The following is a 19,615-nucleotide window of genomic DNA, read 5'->3' as shown; positions in this document are numbered from 1 at the left end:
TAATTAACTGGGGTGGGGTGTCGATCTCTGTTTATAATACATCAAACATCTCCACCTTCCATCAAAGTCATGACAACACTTTGGCAATTACGCTCTCTTGTCAAAGTATGTGTAGAGTTGACAAATTGAGTGGCTGTAACAATAAACTCCACTAAACAATCTGGTGTTTAATCCTTAACATTCTCCAAAAACATAAAGATATTCTGTTCAGTATATATGTTTGTCTCAGATTCATCACTTGCAACATAAATGTTGAAATGTTGCAACACCAACACCAAACTCAAGGTCTCTTCCTCAGTGGTGGAATATTTCTGTTAATGAATATTCAACTTTCGGAAGAAATACCCAGAAGGTCTTTCTATCCTCTTGCCATCTTCTTGTAAGAGTACAACACCAACACCCATAACATAGCCACCTTGAATGGTTTTACATAATTACTGGGGCAATGATCAACACAGCACTCAGGCTGTCAAATGCCTCCTGACACTCACTGAAATTTTATGGACTTCAAGTTAATCAATGGAGCACATATGCTACTAAAATTCACTCAAAATAACACTCAAGACCCAGGAATCGTAGTACCTCCCTCTTCACTGACAGTATGGGAAACTCTCCGATAACCTGTGTTTTCACAACCATGGGGCCATCTGTCCATGTCCAATGATGTGGCCTTGGAATACAACTTGGGCTTTTGTGAACTCATTCTTAGCCAGGTCTGTCACCAAGCCTAGACTGTTGATGTACTCTACATAATTGGGTAATCACAAAATAAACTCTATGGTTAATCTTTGAAATGTGACTGGTGCATTCTTCATAACAATCGGCATGAATTCAAATGAGGAAAGCCCATTAGGTGTCAGAAAGCTGAGACTATCTTCGCTCTCTTGGATTAAATTACTTGCCAGTATCCTTTGAGTAAATCCAGCTTAGATGCATAACTGGAGAGTAGCGAATGTTGTGCCCCTGTTCAAAAAAGGGAATAGGGATAACCCCGGGAATTACAGGCCAGTTAGTCTTACTTCTGTGGTAGGCAAAGTAATGGAAAGGGTACTGAGGGATAGGATTTACGAGTATCTGGAACGGCACTGCTTGATTAGGGACAGCCAGCACGGATTTGTGAAGGGTAGGTCTTGCCTTACAAGTCTTATTGAATTCTTCGAGGAGGTGACCAAGCATGTGGATGAGGGTAGAGCAGTGGATGTAGTGTACATGGATTTTAGTAAGGCATTTGATAAGGTTCCCCATGGTAGGCTTATGCGGAAAGTCAGGAGGCATGGGATAGAGGGAAATTTGGCCAATTGGATAGAAAACTGGCTAACCGGTCGAAGTCAGAGAGTGGTGGTAGATGGTAAATATTCAGCATGGAGTCCAGTTACAAGTGGAGTTCCGCAGGGATCAGTTCTGGGCCCTCTGCTGTTTGTAATTTTTATTAATGACTTAGATGAGGGAGTCGAAGGGTGGGTCAGTAAATTTGCAGATGATACAAAGATAGGTGGAGTTGTGGACAGTGAGGAGGGCTGTTGTCGGCTGCAGAGGGACTTAGATATGATGCAGAGCTGGGCTGAGGAGTGGCAGATGGAGTTCAACCCTGCCAAGTGTGAAGTTGTCCATTTTGGAAGAACAAATAAGAATGCGGAATACAGGGTTAATGGTAGGGTTCTTGGTCAGGTGGAGGAACAGAGGGATCTTGGGGTCTATGTACATAGATCTTTGAAGGTTGCCACTCAGGTGGATAGAGTTTGTAAGAAGGCCTATGGAGTATTATCGTTCATTAGCAGAGGGATTGAATTCAAGAGTCGTGAGGTGATGTTGCAGCTGTACAGGACTTTGGTTAGGCCACATTTGGAGTACTGTGTGCAGTTCTGGTCGCCTCACTTTAGGAAAGATGTGGAAGCTTTGGAGAGGGTGCAGAGAAGATTTACCAGGATGTTGCCTGGAATGGAGAGTAGGTCATACGAGGATAGGTTGAGAGTTCTCGGCCTTTTCTCGTTGGAACGGCGAAGGATGAGGGGTGACTTGATAGAGGTTTATAAGATGATCAGAGGAATAGATAGAGTAGACAGTCAGAAACTTTTTCCCCGGGTACAACAGAGTGTTACAAGGGGACATAAATTTAAGGTGAAGGGTGGAAGGTATAGGGGAGATGTCAGGGGTGGGTTCTTCACCCAGAGAGTGGTGGGGGCATGGAATGCGCTGCCCGTGGGAGTGGTAGAGTCAGATTCATTGGCGACCTTTAAGCGGCATTTGGATAGGTACATGGATGGGTGCTTAATCTAGGATAGAAGTTCGGCACAACATCGTGGGCCGAAGGGCCTGTTCTGTGCTGTATTGTTCTAATTCTAATCTAATCTAATAATTTGTCCCACCTTCTCAATACAGAGTCTTCCAAACAGGTCATCTGAGCAGGCTTTCAATTTCTTTTAGAACTTGTGCCAATTTTAGACAGTAAAGCCATGAAGGATGTTGGTTAATTGGAACAGCATTTCCTAATTCTACATCATTTGTAATCAGTTTCGGACTTCCCAGATTACTCCCAAATATATCTCCAAGTGATTGTAATAATTCTTTCAGGTCATTTCTATTTTCCTCAATTTATACCAATTTTTGAGAACTTCATTGTCCAGTTCAGTATCACCTGAATTTGGTTCTTAACTGCGTTGGAACCAGTAACAGATTCTCCTTTTGCTTTCCTTCCTTATCAAAATACCATGTGAGCATATTCACATGATACACTTGGTGAGTTTTTCTTCTATCTGACGTTCTCAAATACTTTAGCTCACTCCAGTTCCTTTCAATTTGATAAGGCTCACTGCATCTCGCTTTCAAAGGTTCACCTACCAGTAAGGTTAACATTATCTCCACTAACTACAAATTTTCGATCTCCTGTCTGCTTCCTATTTCAAACATATGCTATGCTACTTTCTAATACTGTCTAGCCAACTCACCAACTTAATTTAGTATCTCCCTAAAATTTGGCACAATCCAAATATGTAGCTTCTGATCTCTGACTCTCCAATTTTTCCTCACTTAATTTCAATTAATTACCTCATGTTCAAAAACTAATTCAAGTTGATTCATTAGGTGAATCCATAATTGTAATCCTCTGAATAGTCATGATGATAAGCCCTCAACATGAGCTTTAAAGATTGATACCAATGTAAAATTTTATCTTTGAACATATTATATTTCTATGGATAGTTCATTTCTAGTTTAAAACAATTGAGCAACATTCTGACAATCCTTTTAGTTATGATATGCATAATGCCTCTGGAAATCTAGTAGACACATCTATCATGGCCAAAAAATACTAATTCCCACTTTTTGTTTAGGAAGGGGTCCTACGCAATCAATCAAGATGCTTGTAAAAGGTTCTTCAACTGGAATGAATATTAAGGGCATTAGTTTTATTACTGCTTGAGGTTTCTCTATTACCTAACATGTGTGACACAAACAGCAAAACTCAACCAAATTTTTATGCAGTCCAGGCCAACAAACATATTTTTTCTATATTGGCTTGAGTTTTCCTTCCTCCCAAATGATCTCCTACTGGCAACACATATGCTACCTGCAACACCTCCTTTCTATAACCCATCAGCAATAGAAATTCCTGGCAAATGAGACTAGATTAATATCTGGTGGGCATGGACAAATTGTACTAAAACGTCTGCTTCCATGCTGTGTAATTCTATGACACTGTAACTGGTTCTAAAGGAGGGTAATTGGGCTCAAAACTGTTTTCTCTCCAAAGATAGTGCCAGACCTGCTGAGTTTCTCCAGCAGTTTGTTTTTGTTTCAAATTTCCAGTGTCCAGGGCCATTCATTTTATTTATTTTTAGGGAATTGGAACACAAAAATGAAGACGACTTACGAGAATTTTGATGGATTTTGTTAGACCATGGTTTGCATATTTGAGGAAGGATATATTTGCATTGGGGACAGTATAGCAAAGGCTTGCCACATGGATTCCTAGGATGAGAGGGTCACCTGTAAGTTGGAGCGAATTGGGTCTACTGTCTAGCATCTATAAGAATGAGAGGTGATCTGAAAACTTCAAAATTATAAAGGAACTTGATAGAATAGATGCTTAGACATTTGCTTCCCATGACTAGGGACTCTAGAACAATCTCAAGCTAAGGGGTTGATTACTTAGCACTGAAATAAGAACATTCTTCACTCAATTCTGAATCTTCAGAATTCTCTACCCTAGAGGATTATAAATGGTCTACCACAGAATATAAGTAATATTGAAATGCAAATTTCTATTCTGTCACAGAATTAAAAGGATAGGAACTAGTGGAAAAGTGGAGTCCAAGTCTATGATCAATCACAATTATTAGATTAGGTTATCTACAGTATGGAAACAGGCCTTTCGGCCCAACTGACCCTCCGAAGAGTAACACACCCAGACCCATTCTCCTACCCTATATTTACCCCTGACTAATTAGATGGAATGCTGGAGCAGTTCGATGGATTGCAAGGTTATTTTTGATCTTCTTATTCTCTCCTGAGCTTTAACAATGATTTTTTTAAAGTCTCCCTTCATCTCATTGCTAATGGCACAGCTATTCTCATCTCTTGAATTCCCATTTTAATATATAAAAGCATTCATTTAATACTGAAATATACAATACCTTCAGGAAGAAATCTGCGTCCCGGTTCAAGTTAAAAAGAAACCACACCAACGATTTACAAATACAGAGAGGCAGTTTAAGTTATAGAATTTTCATTACCTCATAACTCAGTGAGGGAATTGAGAGGTTAACAGTCAGGTCTGAACTACAAGCACTGCCATGCATGGCAACAGTAGAAGATTGATGGTCATCCTCTTCCTCAAACGATAAATCCCTCTCAAATGTTTTTCCAATGGCAAAACCTGTTTCAGTTGCTTCTACCTAGAAATGAGACAAGGTTGATTATTGGATTTTAGTTAAGTGTGTTATGTCATCAAAACCAGCTACCAGTATCTAGTTACAGTTCCCACAATTGATCAGATATCAAGGAGCAGAGCTGCAAACTAACACCATCGTGCAAAGAAAATGTTTATTGTTATCGACCCAGATCAAGTCAGTGCTATTTCTATAGGCTCTGAAACTTAAACATTTTCTGACTGATAATAAATTTAGTAGAGAAATCATAATTTCAAGAATACATTCCAAATTGCATGTGAACTACAGTGGGTAAAGCAATTTTTTTCCATAGTCCTGCATTGTTTCCAATTTCTCTTCAAAATCCAGGGAAAAATTGTGAATTCCTGTTGCCCCATCTCTTCAAAAGATTGTGGTGCATGTTCAGGTAGTTGCATTTACAAACAAAACAACCTCAAAACATTCAGATGCTGGACAGCATTGTGCACATTGATTTATTTTGTTGACCACGCTACATTGAATTGCATATTCCTCTTAGGATTGCTGCATAGCCATACATACGCGCACCTTAAGGGAAATTTGGCAGCTGTGCACAGCTGGTTTGTTCCTTACACAGTACATTTTGGACTTGCATTATCTTACAAAGATTATAAGGATTATTGATATACAATATAAAAAGCATATAGAAATTTATCATCTTTGAAGTTCTAGCATCCATTTTGACAACACAATGAATTACAAGTTTTGTCCATTCATAGCAAATTTATTTGATAAGGTTAAGAAATAAAGTCTAATGTCAATGACAGTTTTTTTTTCAACGAAACATAGGAAAGAGACAAGATTAATCAATTCCTCAAGCAAGTCTATTATTCAGTTCAATCATAGATGACTAGAACCTCAATTTAATTCACCCATTAGACTTTATCTATTTTACCCTCAATACAAATCTGTATTCTCAATCTTTAAAATTTCAAAACACTCTGCATCGATAGCCTCTTGGAAAGTTTTCACTTGTTATCTTTTGCATGAAAACGTGCCTACTGAAATGATGTTTTATAGTACATCGAACATAGAAAAGTACGGCACAGAACAGGCCCTTCGGCCCACGATGCTGTGCCAAGGATTAATCGCAATGTAAAATAAAGTAACCTAACCTATGCACTCCTCAATTCACTGCTGGCCATGTGCACGTCCAGCAGTCGCTTAAATGTCCCTAATGACTCTGCTTCCACCACCACCGCTGGCAACACATTCCATGCATTCACAACTCTATGCATAAAGAACCTACCTCTGACATCCCCACTATACCTTTCTCCTAATATCTTAAAATGATGACCCCATATGCCAGTCAATCCTGCCCTGGAGAAAAGTCTCTGGCTATTGATTCTATCCATACTTCTCATTACCCTGTATATCTCGATCAGGTCAACTCTCTTCCTCCTTCGCTCCAGCGAGAAAAGTCTGAACTTAGTCAATCTCTCTTCATAAGACAAGCCCTCCAGTCCAGGCACCATCCTGGTAAACCTTCTTTGCACTCTCTCCAAAGCCTCTGTATCTTTCCTACAGTAAGGCGGCCAGAACTGGACACAATATTCCAAGTGTGGTCTCACCAGGGACTTGTAGAGCTGTAGCAAAACCTTGCGGCTCGTAAACTCAAACCCAATGAAAGCTCAAACACCATATGCTTTCTTAACAACCCTATCCACTTGAGTGGCAGCTTTGAGGGTTATATGCACTTGAACACCAAGATCCCTCTGTTCCTCCACACTGCCAAGAGTCCTGTCTTTAATCTTACATTCAGCATTCAAGTTCGACTTTCCAAAATGCATCACTTCGCATTTATCCAGGTTGAACTCCATCTGCCATTTCTCAGCCCAGCTCTGCATCCTGTCTATGTCGCGCTGCAGCTTGCAATAGCCCTCAATACTATCAACAGCACAACCAACCTTTGTGTCATCTGTAAATTTACTAACCCATCCTCAGCCTCCTCATACAAGTCATTTATAAAGACTACAAGTGCAGAGGCCCAAGAACAGAGCCCTGCAGGACACCACTCAACACTGACCTCCAGGCAGAATACTTTCCATCCACAACCACTTTTTGCCTTCTGTTTCGATCAGTGGTTAGCACTGCTGCCTCACAGCCCCAGGGACTCAGGTTCAAATCCAGCCTCAGAGAACTGTCTGTGTGGAGTGAGCATGTTCTCCCAGTGTCTGTATGAGTCTCCGGTTTCCTCCCGCAATCCAAAGATGTGCACGTTAGGTGAATTGGCATGCTAAATTGCTCACAGTGTTCAGCAATGTGTAGGGGTAAATGTAGTGGAATGGGTTTCAGTCGGATACTCTTCGGAGGATCAGTGTGCACTTGTTGGGTTGAAGGGCCTGCTTCCACACTATAAGGATTCCAGGATTACTAGTTTTAAGGTTGTGTTCCACGTTCTGGATTAACCCACCACAGGAACAATATTTAGAATTTACCCATACATAGAATGAACCAATACTAATCAGCTTCCAGAATTTGCCTGTCTGGTTCATCAAATGACCATTCTCTCATTAGAATAATATTTCTCAAGATTAATTTTGCAAGTTTCACTTTCAGGTCTAGGTCATCTCCTCTAGCTTTACTGTTTATAGAGTCAGATTCATGTGGCACAGAAACAGATCCTTTGGACCAACCAGTCCATGCCGAACATAATCCCAAACTAAACTAGCCCCACTTGCCTGCATTTGGCCCATATCCCTCCAAATGTTTATGTACTTATCTAAATGTTTTTAAAAATGATTTAACTGTACCTGCATCTACTACTTCCTCCAGATGTTTATTCCACACTGCGTCTTATTTACATTTTTCTTATCTCATCTTATAATATGCTGCCTAATCTTGAAATATCCCACTCTAGGGAAAAGACACTTGTCATTAACCCTATCTATAACCTCCATAACGTCCCTCAACCTCCTATTCTCCAGTGGAAAAAGTCCTAGTCTCTCCAGCCTCTCCTTATAATTCAAACCATCCATTCCTGGCAACGTCCTGGTAAACCTCCGCTGAACTCTCTCTGCCCTTTAACAGGGCAACCAGAACTGGACACAGTACTCCAGAAGAGTCTTCACCAACATCTTTTACAACTTCAACATAGTGTCCCAATTTCAATACTTCAAGTTCTGAAAAGTGAAGACAAGGGTATTAGATGTCTTCTTAACCACCCTAAGGGACACAAACTTCAAAAGAACTATGTACCTGAACCCCTAAGGGTCTCTGTTCTACAACACTATCCAAGGCCCTACTTTTATTAACACAACAGTGGTATTCCTCTGCAACCTTGTGCTGTAGGAAATAGCACTATGGGGAACAGATATAGAAAATCGCACTGCAGGAAATCACTATAGAAAATCGCTATACCCATTCAGCAGAACATTATCCAAACATCGCTCACAATTTGTCAATTGCGTTATAACCAATTCACGTTGATATGTTATACCAGAACAACCTGTATAAGTCCTGCCCTAGTCTGTTTTACCAAACTGCATACCTCATATTTATCAAAATTAAACTCCATCTACCACTCTACAGCCCACTGATCCAAATCAATCAAGATCTCTTTATTAATTACATAGCCTTGTTCACAGTCCACTACATCATAGTTTTGGGGTCATCCACAAACTTACTAACCATGTCATTTATACAAAATCACAAACAAAAGTGGACCCCGCACTGATCCCTGTGGAACACCACTGAACAGCACCTCACCTGTACGCAGAAATATTTCAAAAGATAACTGCAAGAGGCCTCATAATTTCCTCCTTAACTTCCCACAATGCCCTGAGATATCCTAGATCATGTCCCAGAGATTTATCCACCTTGATATTTTCAGACCTCCAGCACTTCCTCTTCTGTAATGACAGCAGTTCTCAAAACATCAATATTTATTTCTTAGAGTTCTTTAGCCTCTATTTCTTTCTTCAATGTAAACACTGATGCAAAATATTTATTTAATGTCTCTCCCATCTCCTGAGGCTCAATACAGAGACAACCTCTTTGATCTTTAAGATGCCCCACACTCTCTCTAGTTGGTCTCTTGCTCTTAATGTACTTGTAGAATCTTTGTGGATGATCCTTAACCTAATTTGCCAAGGTTATCTCATATCCTCTCTGTACCTTCCTGATTTACCTCTTAAGAAGGCCCCAACAATCTTTATACTGTTCAACAGATTTATTTGAACCCAGTTGTCTAATAAGTTTTTTTTATTCTTGACTAGAACTTCAATATATTTATTTACCCATTGTTTTCTAATCTTGTCAGCCTTACCTTTCGCTCCAACAGGAACATAATGACTCTGAACTCACGTTATTACACTCTTCAAAGCTATTCACACATCACACACCCCTTTACCTTTGAACAGTCTAATGTAATCAATTTTTGAAAGTTCCTGTCTCATACCATTAAAATTTGCCTTACGCCAATTAAAACTTTAACGTTATGGAAGGACTATCCTCTTCCATAACTATTTCAAAACAAATAGAATTATGATCACTAGACCCAAAGTGCTCTCCTACTATCACTACAGTCACTTGTCCTGTCTTATTACTCAAGATAGGATCAAGTTTTGCTCCTTTTCGCGTAGGAATATTTACATATTGATAAAGAAAATCTTCTTGCACACATTTAACAAATTCTTCATCATCCAAACCTTTAACATTATGGCAGTCCCAGTCAATGTTTGGAAAACTAAAATCTTGTACTAATACAACATTATTCCTGCTTAATGTTTTTCTTAAATCAAAAATGCCACTCTACCTCATCTTTTGTCTCTTTCTATCCTTCCTATAGCATCTGAAACGCAGAATGTTGATTTGCCATCATGTCCATCCCACAGCCACGTTTCTGTGACAGCTATGACTTTCCAATTCCATGTTCCCAAACAGGCCCCGAGTTTATCAGCCTTATCTGTAAGATCCCTTGCATTGAAGTAAACACAATTTAATTCTTCAGGATGACTTCTTTCTCTGGCTTGCACTTTTCAAATGAACTTGTTCTTTTTAGATTCAAAACCATTCATACCTATCTTTCTATTTACTCTGCTATTTAAGGATTCCACCTCATATTCACGACAATAGTTTACAACCTTCCTTAATAGAATTAGCAAATTGTCCTGCTAGGATATTGGTCCCTTTTTAGACACATGAAACCCATCCTTTTTGAACAGGTCTTTTCTGCCTCAGAAGAGATTCCAGTGATGCAAGAACCTGAATCCCTGAACAGTAAACCACCTCTTCAGCCATTGATCTCCTTTATCCTTTTATTATTTTTCCTCATTCGAGCTTGGTACTGGCAATAAACTGGAGATTACGACTTTTGAGGTTCTGTTTTTTAATCTTCTACCTAACTTCTTATATTCACTTTGTAAAGCCTTAATATTTTCCTTAACTATGCCATTCCTATCAATATGTACAATAACTTACAGTTTCTCACTCTTTCGTTTAACAATATTTTGCAAACACTTTGAGACATCTTTAATCCTAGCACCAGAAAAGCAACATACTATCCTAGATTCATGCTCACTGCCACAGAATCTACTGTCTGTGCCCTTTTCAGGGGAGAGTCTCCTATAACAATTCTTTTAAATAGTCAAACTCAGTCTAACACAAGTTTAATTCTTAGTGCTCAAGATCTGACTGCCTCTTCTATTCTCCTCTGAGAAACTATCCTTTTCAACAGTATCCAAAACATCTGCACTTTAAAGGTCTCTTTGTTCAGCAACGCTGCCCAGAACTTTACCACAAAGTGTATAAGTCCTGCCTTGATCTGCTTTTCCAAAATGCAGCATCTCACATTTATCTAAATTAAACTCCATCTGATCAAGGTCCCATTTTACTCTGAGGTAATCTCCTTCGCTGTCCACTGCACCAATTTTGCTCTCATCTGTAAATATACTAACCATATCTCCTATATTCACATCCAAATCATTGATGTAAATGACAAAAAGCAGTGGACCCAGCACTGATCCTCATGGCACACAGCTGGTTACACTTCTCCAGTCTGAAAAGCAACACTCCACCACCACCCTGTCTTCCACATTCAAATCAGTTTTCTATCCAGACTGCTAGTTCTCCCTGTATTCCAGGTGATCTATCCTTGCTAACCAATCTGCCATGTGGAACCTTGTCAAATGTCGAACTGAAGTCCATAAAGACCACATCCACTGTTCCACTTTCATAAATCCACTTTGTCACTTCTTCAAAATACACAAGCAAGTTAGTGAGACATGATTTTCCACATACAAAACCAAATTGACTATCTTTAAACAATCTTTGCCTTTCCAAATACAGGTAAATCCTGTCCCTCAGAATCCTGTCCAACAACTTGCCCATCACTGATGTCAGGCCCACCTGTCTCTAGTTCCCTGGCTTTTGCTTACCATCTTTCTTAAATAATAGCACATTAGCCAACCTCCAGTCTTCCAGCAGCTCACCTGCAGTTATTGATGATACAAATATCTCAGCAAGTGGTCCAGCAACCACGTTCCTAGGTGCCCACAAACCTCTGGCATACACCTGATTACTTATCAAATTTAATGTGTTTTAAGATGTCCAGCACCTCCTTGTCCGAAATATGGACGCTAAGATATCGTTATTTATTCCCCCAAGTTCTCTAGCTTCCACATCCCACTCCACTACAGATATTGACACAAAATACTCATTTAGTACCTCACCAATCTTTAAAGGGCATTATTGTCTCTCTACTCTTTTGTCCTTAAAAAGTTGTAGAATCCCTTTGGATTCTCCTTAACTCTATTTACCAAAGCTATCTTGTGTCCCCTTTTCGCCATCCTGATTTCCCTCAAGTATACTCCTTTTGCCCTTCTCTTCTTCTCAAATTCACTCAATCCCTGCTGTCTATATCTGAAATGTGCTTCCTTCACTTTATTGACGAGAATCTCAATTTCTCTGGTCATCCAGCATTCCCTACTCTTACCATACAACTGATGCGAAGGACTGTGATTTGAAAGAAGTTCTGGGGATTACATATTAATCACTCAAAACCTGCATCCCCATTCTAAGTGATTAAAAACCTCACAGCAATCTAGGTTTGTTCAATACTTTGCAACAGTTGTATGACACTTTGATCTTTTACTATAAAGTCTGCATCCTATGATCCTGCCCCACTATCTACTTCATGAAGGAGCAGTGTTCCAAAAGCTTGTAATTCCAAATATATCTGTTGGACTATAACTTGGTATTGTGTGATTTTTAACTTTGTCTTATTTTCCAACCATCCCTTTACCAAAGAATAACCACTCCAAAACAACTTCTGAAAGTTCTATGGCAGGTCCAGTTAAGCTTCTGGTCAATGGTAACCCCCACAGAATGTTGATAGTGGGGTATCCAGTGATGGTAACACCAATGATTGTAAAAGAGTCAGTGGTTAGATTGTCTTATATTGGTGATGGTCATAGTCTGGCATTTGTGTGGCATGTATGTTACTTATCACTTGTCAGCCCAAGTCTTGATATTTTCTAGACCTTGTTGAATTTCAGCTTGGTTTCTTTCAGCACTTGAGCCATTACGAATGGTAGTTCCCATTGTGCAATCATCAGGAAACAACCCCACCTCCGACCTTATGCTGGAGGTAAGATCATTGCATTTTCGCCTAATTAGCTTAAGACTCCTCATGATTCAATTCTCAATCTTTTAATGATTACAGTTGATCTCTTCTGTGTGTTTCTAACATTAGCAACACCGTTTTTGCAGTAATGGAGAGCAGAACTGCATGCAGTATTGAGTGCAGTTACACCACGTTATCAGGCTTACACTGTTATTTGGCTCAATATTGATCCTTTTATATATCCCAACAATTAATTTTCTCTACTCACCATTATGGAGTACTTTTGTATTTGTTCAATTGCAATTCTGAGTCCTTTAACTTTGTTTCATTTTCCAAGCAAATTATTTACTTCCCATTCAAATAGTACCTTTGTGGTTTGCTGTCCTCATGTGTAGTTTAGATGTCTCCTATCTGCCTAATTCACAAGTGAACTCAAATCCTCTCCTGTTTTGAGTCTATTCCCAGTTCCAAGTTATTCATTATCTTTGATAATTGCTACCACATAGACAATCAATTCAAGCCAAACACATTTTAAAGAGTTTCGACCAAGTGTAAAGTATAACAAGACAGAAAAGCATAGATGAAGATGCCTACAGGTGTACAGTTCAGAATGAAAAAAGATAACTAACCAGTGCTAATTCTGCATGAAAAATAGCATCGGCTGATGCCTCCTCCTCACCACCGTCACAAGGCTGATTCAAGTAGAGTAAAGCTTCCTCATTAGTAGGCAAATCTCCCTCCTCTGGAGAAAACTGCTGAAACATTGGAATTGAGAGTGTATCACAAGCAGCTGATATACAAGATGGATATACGTGATACACATGGTTATCCGGAAAACACCAGCCTAAATTCAGTCTTCAATGAATAGTATTTTGTGATGAAAATGGTGAAGAGCCCAGAAATTGCAAGTCTCACCTCAAACATGGCACGTCCCATTTTGCATCAGGTGGGAATGAGCTTGGATAAGGATTTGCACATGCAATTTATGGAGGTTACTGGCCATTTAAAAATATCTAACTTCACTAAGGTAGGAATTCAGTACCCTTGGAGTCCGAAAACTGAAATGTGTACAGTTAACCTGCTAACTGTATTTCTGAACTTTGTGCATTTCTTTGAACGACAGGAGATACCTTTCCAATCTAGTCCCAAGGCACATGAAGCGAAGCCACCTTTGGGAAGTCAGGTGTTCTTTGGGAGTGTTAAGTACAGGCATATTTGTGCATAAAGATCATGAAAGAATCGTTGCCACAATCCGAGAAACTATTAACATAGTCTATCAAAGGGAGCTGTCAAGTTAATCAAAGAATTAAAAAGTATTGCAGCACAATTGGTTTAACAGCCTTTCATTATCATGGACAGGTGCATGCCATTTCAGGTGACTGATAGTTACAAGTGATATAGCCTCTTTCAGGTGGGACTACCAATTCCTTTGCATGGATTCAGAGGTCTGTACACAGTACATACTATGTGCATGCAAGGGCAAAAGGTGAAGGACATGTTTGACATGAAGCTGTTATGAGCCATTAAGATTATGTAAATGAGTACTGGTTAGCATGAAGATCTGAAGGCCTATAGGAAAGAATGAGGTGCATGGGGAGCATGGAGAGTCACTTAAGTTGTGTTTTGAAGCTTGCAACCTGACAAGACGTGGTAGCTGGAGGGATTTACCTTGATGTAAAGAATAGGGCATGGAGCAAGAGGAAACATGGATTTGCATGGGGGAGTGGAGATGCAAAGGACGAAGAAAAGTATCATGTTTTTAATTTCTACTTTTAAATTTTCAGACAGAGCCAGATTCCTGCTGCTGGCTTTCTGGCCATCTTGCTTCTGTACCCAGCAGCTTCCTCACCAATCCGCCTTCACCTATCCACATCTAATCCAGTCTTCCACCTAAATGCCAAAGATTCAACGCAAGAGTAGCCATTTTTAAAGGTCAGGTGTGCAGAGATAAGAATCACAGGAGACACAAGTAAAGATCCCAGTCTCACCATTCATCTTGTAGGGGGGAACATTTAAATTAACTGCATAAGAATTCCAAAATTTTCATGGTGATTTGTTGTGAATTTTGCTTCACAAAGTTATTGAGCAAACAAAAATCCCTTAAATAAAACAGAAATCTAGGTTGCAGAACAACTCCATCTTTCATAAAATCAAAAGGCTCTGAACAGTAGCCATGAAATTAAATGTGGCACTTCACAAAATGAGTTGAAACATCAAGCATGAAGCCAGAGTATTGTGATACAGTCAAGAAACAATGCTGCTCCTCCATCACATTTTATGTATTTATGCACTTTAGAACTGAAATACAAGTTACTTTACAGTAATGATAGTAAAGCATCCGCATTCAAATATTTCCAAATAGCAAGTCAACTGAAATGCAACTTATACCAACTCTCCAGTGTTTATTCAGACACCTAACAGACAGACACAAGCAGTACAACAAATTGCTCTGTCAATATTAAGCCCCATTATGTCAAGCACACAATACAAGCCAAAAAAGATTTGATTAAGACCCCATCAATCTTAGTCCTATTGAGATTTCTACTTGGTTGCTTCTGAATGGTCACATTCAAGGAAGCCAATGTTAATCATTTGAATTTTCACAAACATGAGTTGTTTGTAAGGCAGTCTTTCAGAATAAAATCATTTTATTTAAACCTAAAGTAAAGTAATTAACAATTAAAGCTGAATTAACCAGCTTTTCAAATGCTAAATGATTATGAGCAAGCTCCTCAATGCATGGCAACAAGTGTGAATTCTAGCTGCAGCCTCTCAGTGGCTAAGTAAGTAAATGCAGTTAATAAAACAGCATGTTGAATGGTACCACAATATTAGAAAACATAGCAGTGGCTATGAAGAAAATTTATCACTTCATGATATATGTCAATCAAGTAGAAATCTATGTTAAACTAAATTGAAAATTTTAATGAAGTTTAATTGGAAATTATTGTCTAAACTAGAATTAGGTTAAAAATACATAATACATTTCTAGCAGAGTCTTTAGGTTGGGTTAGAGCTCCTAACCCTAATCTTACTCCATTGCAAGGATCAGGCAATGAGTCAACAAAAGGGGTCGAGGACAGATTAGAATTTGGGGTAGTCTATCTCACGAGGGAAATTTGGGGAATGGGTCAAGGAGGATGAACTCTGGTGAATATAGGACTGGAGAGTTCTGGAATATAAGAGAAACAGCAACATGATAGATGGTGACTGCAATAACTGGGGAGAAACGATGAAAAGGGAGAATGAATTCCAGGAATTCAGTGCAAATAAATAGTACAAATGGTCACCTCAATTGATAGTGAATGGGGTACAAAGGCACAGAGATACAGTATTCACACTATGCAGTTATCTGCTTTCACAAACTTAAATACAAGTCACAACTTGGAGGATTATGATGCAATTCTTCCACGTTCTATGGAAGAGGGAGGTAAAAGCAAAGCCCTCTCTGCAATTTCTTCAGCAGTCCCATCAACAGTCCTTTTAACAGGCTACTGTACAACTGGGAAAACTTTAAGAGGTTTCACAGGGCAAGTTCCACTTACAAAAGGACCCAGAAACAGGGACAGAAAAATCTTCTATGCACATTTCAGTCAAACACAGTCAATGGCCCAAACGTAGTATGACCATTTGGTACAGATTAGAAGCAAGAGCTCATGTGCAATAATCAGTATACATTTGCCCACTTTACATCTAAATAAAAGATGAGACACAAACAAATTCCTATTCCTGCCTGCCAAAGAGTTTTGGTTATTATCGCTTATATCAAATGCCAGAATTTTGCACCAGCTCTACCCTTCAATATTGAAAAAAAACACTTACTGGCAAAGGTTTGGCTACACCAATTCTAACTTTGCCTCCTGATGCACCTTTCAGTGCCTGAACTGCTTCCTCAAGAGTAGCATTCTCCAAGTTGATGTTGTTGACAAACATGAGTCGGTCTCCTGGAAGAAGTCGACCATCTTGTTCTGCCACTCCACTGGGCACTAATGATCGAATTACAATAACTGTTCGCATTGGGTCAGCTGGATCCTGTAGTTCCAAGTGTTAAAATGTCAATAATTTAGAGTTAAAAGACAAAAAACTCATTTAAACCACCGTTCAACTAATTTAAAAGTCAAGCACACTAAGTTCTAAGTGTCCTCTGGAAGGAAACAAAAAAGTACAAACAATTTCAGTCAATAAATTACAAGTGAATCCAGATGAAGAAAGGCTGCTTGGTCCATTAGACTGATAAAAAAATGGAATTCTTAATTATGACAAACCTCTAGACAGTACAGGATGAGACAAATATAAAGACTAAAGGCCACCAAGTGGCTTCTGAGTGTGGCTAAAAACAATTATGAAAGCAAAACTTTGCAATGACAGAAAAGACTATGAGAAGACTTAATACTTATATAGAAAGGATAATCGGCTGGTTAAGAGCACTATTGGCCCATTAAAGGCTAAGAGTGCAAGTCCTATCAATGACCATGGGGAAATGGCAGACATGCTGAATGATTATTTTGCTTCAGTAATCACAGGAAAAAAGGATAGCTTAGCAGAACTCCCAAAGCAACTAAGAGGATCAGGGTATAAATAAAATTAGCTTAATTAATCATCAATAATTATTAAATTAAAAAGTAACAAATCTCCAGGACATAATGGCTTCCATCCATTGGTATTAACGGGAGGTAGGAGAGCACATTGCTGAAGCCCTAACCATAATCATTCAGAGTTCCATAAATTCAGAAGTTGTACATCTAGATTGAAAATTTGCTAATGTTGCTCTTTTTTTTGAGAAACATGGCAAAGGGAAACTAAGGAATTAGAGAACAATTGGCCCAACATTCAAGATGGGGAAATTGTTGGCGACTATAATCAAGCATAGAGTAATTGATCACCTTGAAAACGTCAGTTAATCAGGGAAAGTCGGCATGGAATCATGAAAGGTAGGTCATGCCTGACAAACATTAGTTTATTGAAGAGGTGACAAAGGTGGTTGGCATCAAATTGATGGATGTCATTTCTATGGACTTTCAGAACAGACTGTTAGCTAACATGGAGGTTCATGAAATTTAAGGCAAATTACCGACATGGATAGGAAACTGGTTGACTGACAGGAAACAGAGTATAATAATGGGTAAGTGCTCAAATAGTAGGATGTGAAAAGTGGTATCCCACAGGGATCTGTGTCAAGGCCTTAATTATTCACAATATTTATTAATGGCTTGGATAATGACACAAAAAGTCAAATATCCAAATTTGCTTATGACATGAAATTGGTCAGCATTGTAGGTAGTGTTGACAACAGCACAAAATGATGAATATTGACAGTTTAGGTGAATGAACATAGCTGTACTGGATGGATTTTAATATAAGCAATTGTGAGGCTATCCAATTCAAACCAAACAAAGGCTAGCTCAGGTTATTTTTAAGAAGGCACAAGGTTAAATACAGCAGAAGTCCAATGAGATTTGGGGTTTAGGTGCATAGCTCTTTAAAATGCCATGAACAGGTGCAGTAAATAGTCAAGAAAGCTGATGAAATGCTGGCATTCATATCTAAATGGCTAGAGGATTGGGAGTTTTGGGGGTAAACGTATATGCTGTAGTTAGACCACATTTGAATTACAGAAAGTAAATCTGGGCACCACCTTAGGATGTTTTGGCCCTGGGAGGGAGCTTAATGCGGGTTTACCTGGATGATACTTGGATGTCAGACATTAGGTTATAAGGAGGGATTATACAAGCTAGGCCTTTAGAAGGTTGAGGTTATCTAATCGAGGTGTTCAGGATATTAACAGGGAAAAACAAGATAGAAAACAGATGAACAATTTCCATTATTTGAAGACTCTAGAACTGGGGGGCACAAGTCGAAGAATGAGGGCCAAAGTACTTTGACACAGAAAAGACTAGTGAATGTTTGGAACTCTTCCTCAAATGGTAGTTGATGCTAATTTAATTGTTAACTTTATGTAATGTACCATTATTAATTCATTTAACCCACCGAGGCTCTTCCGACAGCATCTTCCAAATCCACAACCTCAACCATCTTCAAGGATAAGGGCAGCAGATGCTTGCAACCACCACCAGCAAGATCTCCTTTCAAGCCATTTATCATCTTGATTTGAAAATGTTGTCATTCCTTCATTGTTGCTGGGTCAAAGTCCTGGAACTTTCTTAATAATAATACTGTGGGTGTCATGATCCCTGGGACTGCAGCAGATCATGGCTATGCTGTCTAGGGCAATTAGAGATGGCCAATAAATTCTGACCTAGCCAGCAATGCCCACATCCCATGTACAAATAAAACGAATGACAGTTCTGTCATACAACCTAGATGAAATAGACCAAAATTAAATACCTGATAATCCAGAATGCTGAACCCAAGTCCTGAGCTACCTTTCTCCAGTTCTATGTTTTGGATTTCAGACTCCCACATTGCCAGAGAGTTTTGTGCCTCCACACCACTCTGTCTTCTTTCTATTTCACCCACAACTGCATCATCTATATCAGATGTTGCATTCATCTCATTTGGATTGACATGACTCTGAAAAAAATACATTTAAAATGTTTTAGTATACATTTATTGCTAAATTTAAACAAAATCCAAACCATGGAAGGCCATTTGGTCTACTCAACGCATGCAAAATTAGATTCTTAAATATTACAAACCTCTACAGGGAAAGGAGTTAATTTGATACTCAGCCAGATGAAACAAAATTAGTAAACCATGAGGGTATAAATGGGTATTACATTCTGGATTAGGATTTAGCAAATTGTTGTTGCCTCAACAGTCATGGTTAATTGAACAGTCAAATGTTTTTTATCCACCCCATCCCCAAATAACCCTGTGTATTTGTGGAAATCAAAAATCTATCAATCAATCTCTACCTTCAATATTCTCAAAAAAAAAGCTCTCACAGCCCTCTGTGATAGACAATTTCAAAGGTTCACAGCCATCAGAGTAAAATAATTTCAAGGACAGCTTTCCCTTCAACAGCACTCTTCAAAAAAAAATTAGTAATAAGGTCATTTTGAAAGATCATTAGTGACTGCTTTCTGAGAGTCATAGAGTCAAAGTTATACAAAACAGAAATAGATCCCACAGTCCAAGTTGTCCTTGCCACTCAGATATTCTAAATTAATCTAATCCCATTTGCCAG

At 38.9% G+C, this 19,615-nt stretch overlaps 1 protein-coding gene across 23 annotated transcripts in view; it reads right to left on the bottom strand.

Annotated features, from left to right (window-relative positions):
* LOC140487612 (multiple PDZ domain protein) overlaps nt 1-19,615 on the bottom strand; it is a 359,969-nt gene that overhangs the window by 192,889 nt on the left and 147,465 nt on the right. For 22 of the 23 annotated variants that reach the window (XM_072586923.1, XM_072586922.1, XM_072586963.1 and 19 more), the window contains 4 exons: nt 18,814-18,999; nt 16,291-16,500; nt 13,098-13,223; nt 4,731-4,892 (listed from right to left, as the gene is read on the bottom strand). In XM_072586923.1, coding sequence (XP_072443024.1) covers nt 4,731-4,892; nt 13,098-13,223; nt 16,291-16,500; nt 18,814-18,999 — 684 coding nt within the window. The remainder of the gene's footprint in view (nt 1-4,730; nt 4,893-13,097; nt 13,224-16,290; nt 16,501-18,813; nt 19,000-19,615) is intronic. The other variant, XM_072586942.1, reaches the window with a different exon arrangement.

This window comes from Chiloscyllium punctatum, chromosome 2, assembly GCF_047496795.1.
Source record: "Chiloscyllium punctatum isolate Juve2018m chromosome 2, sChiPun1.3, whole genome shotgun sequence".
NCBI classification, from domain to species: domain Eukaryota; kingdom Metazoa; phylum Chordata; class Chondrichthyes; order Orectolobiformes; family Hemiscylliidae; genus Chiloscyllium; species Chiloscyllium punctatum.
This window is presented reverse-complemented; position numbering and strand designations above follow the sequence as displayed.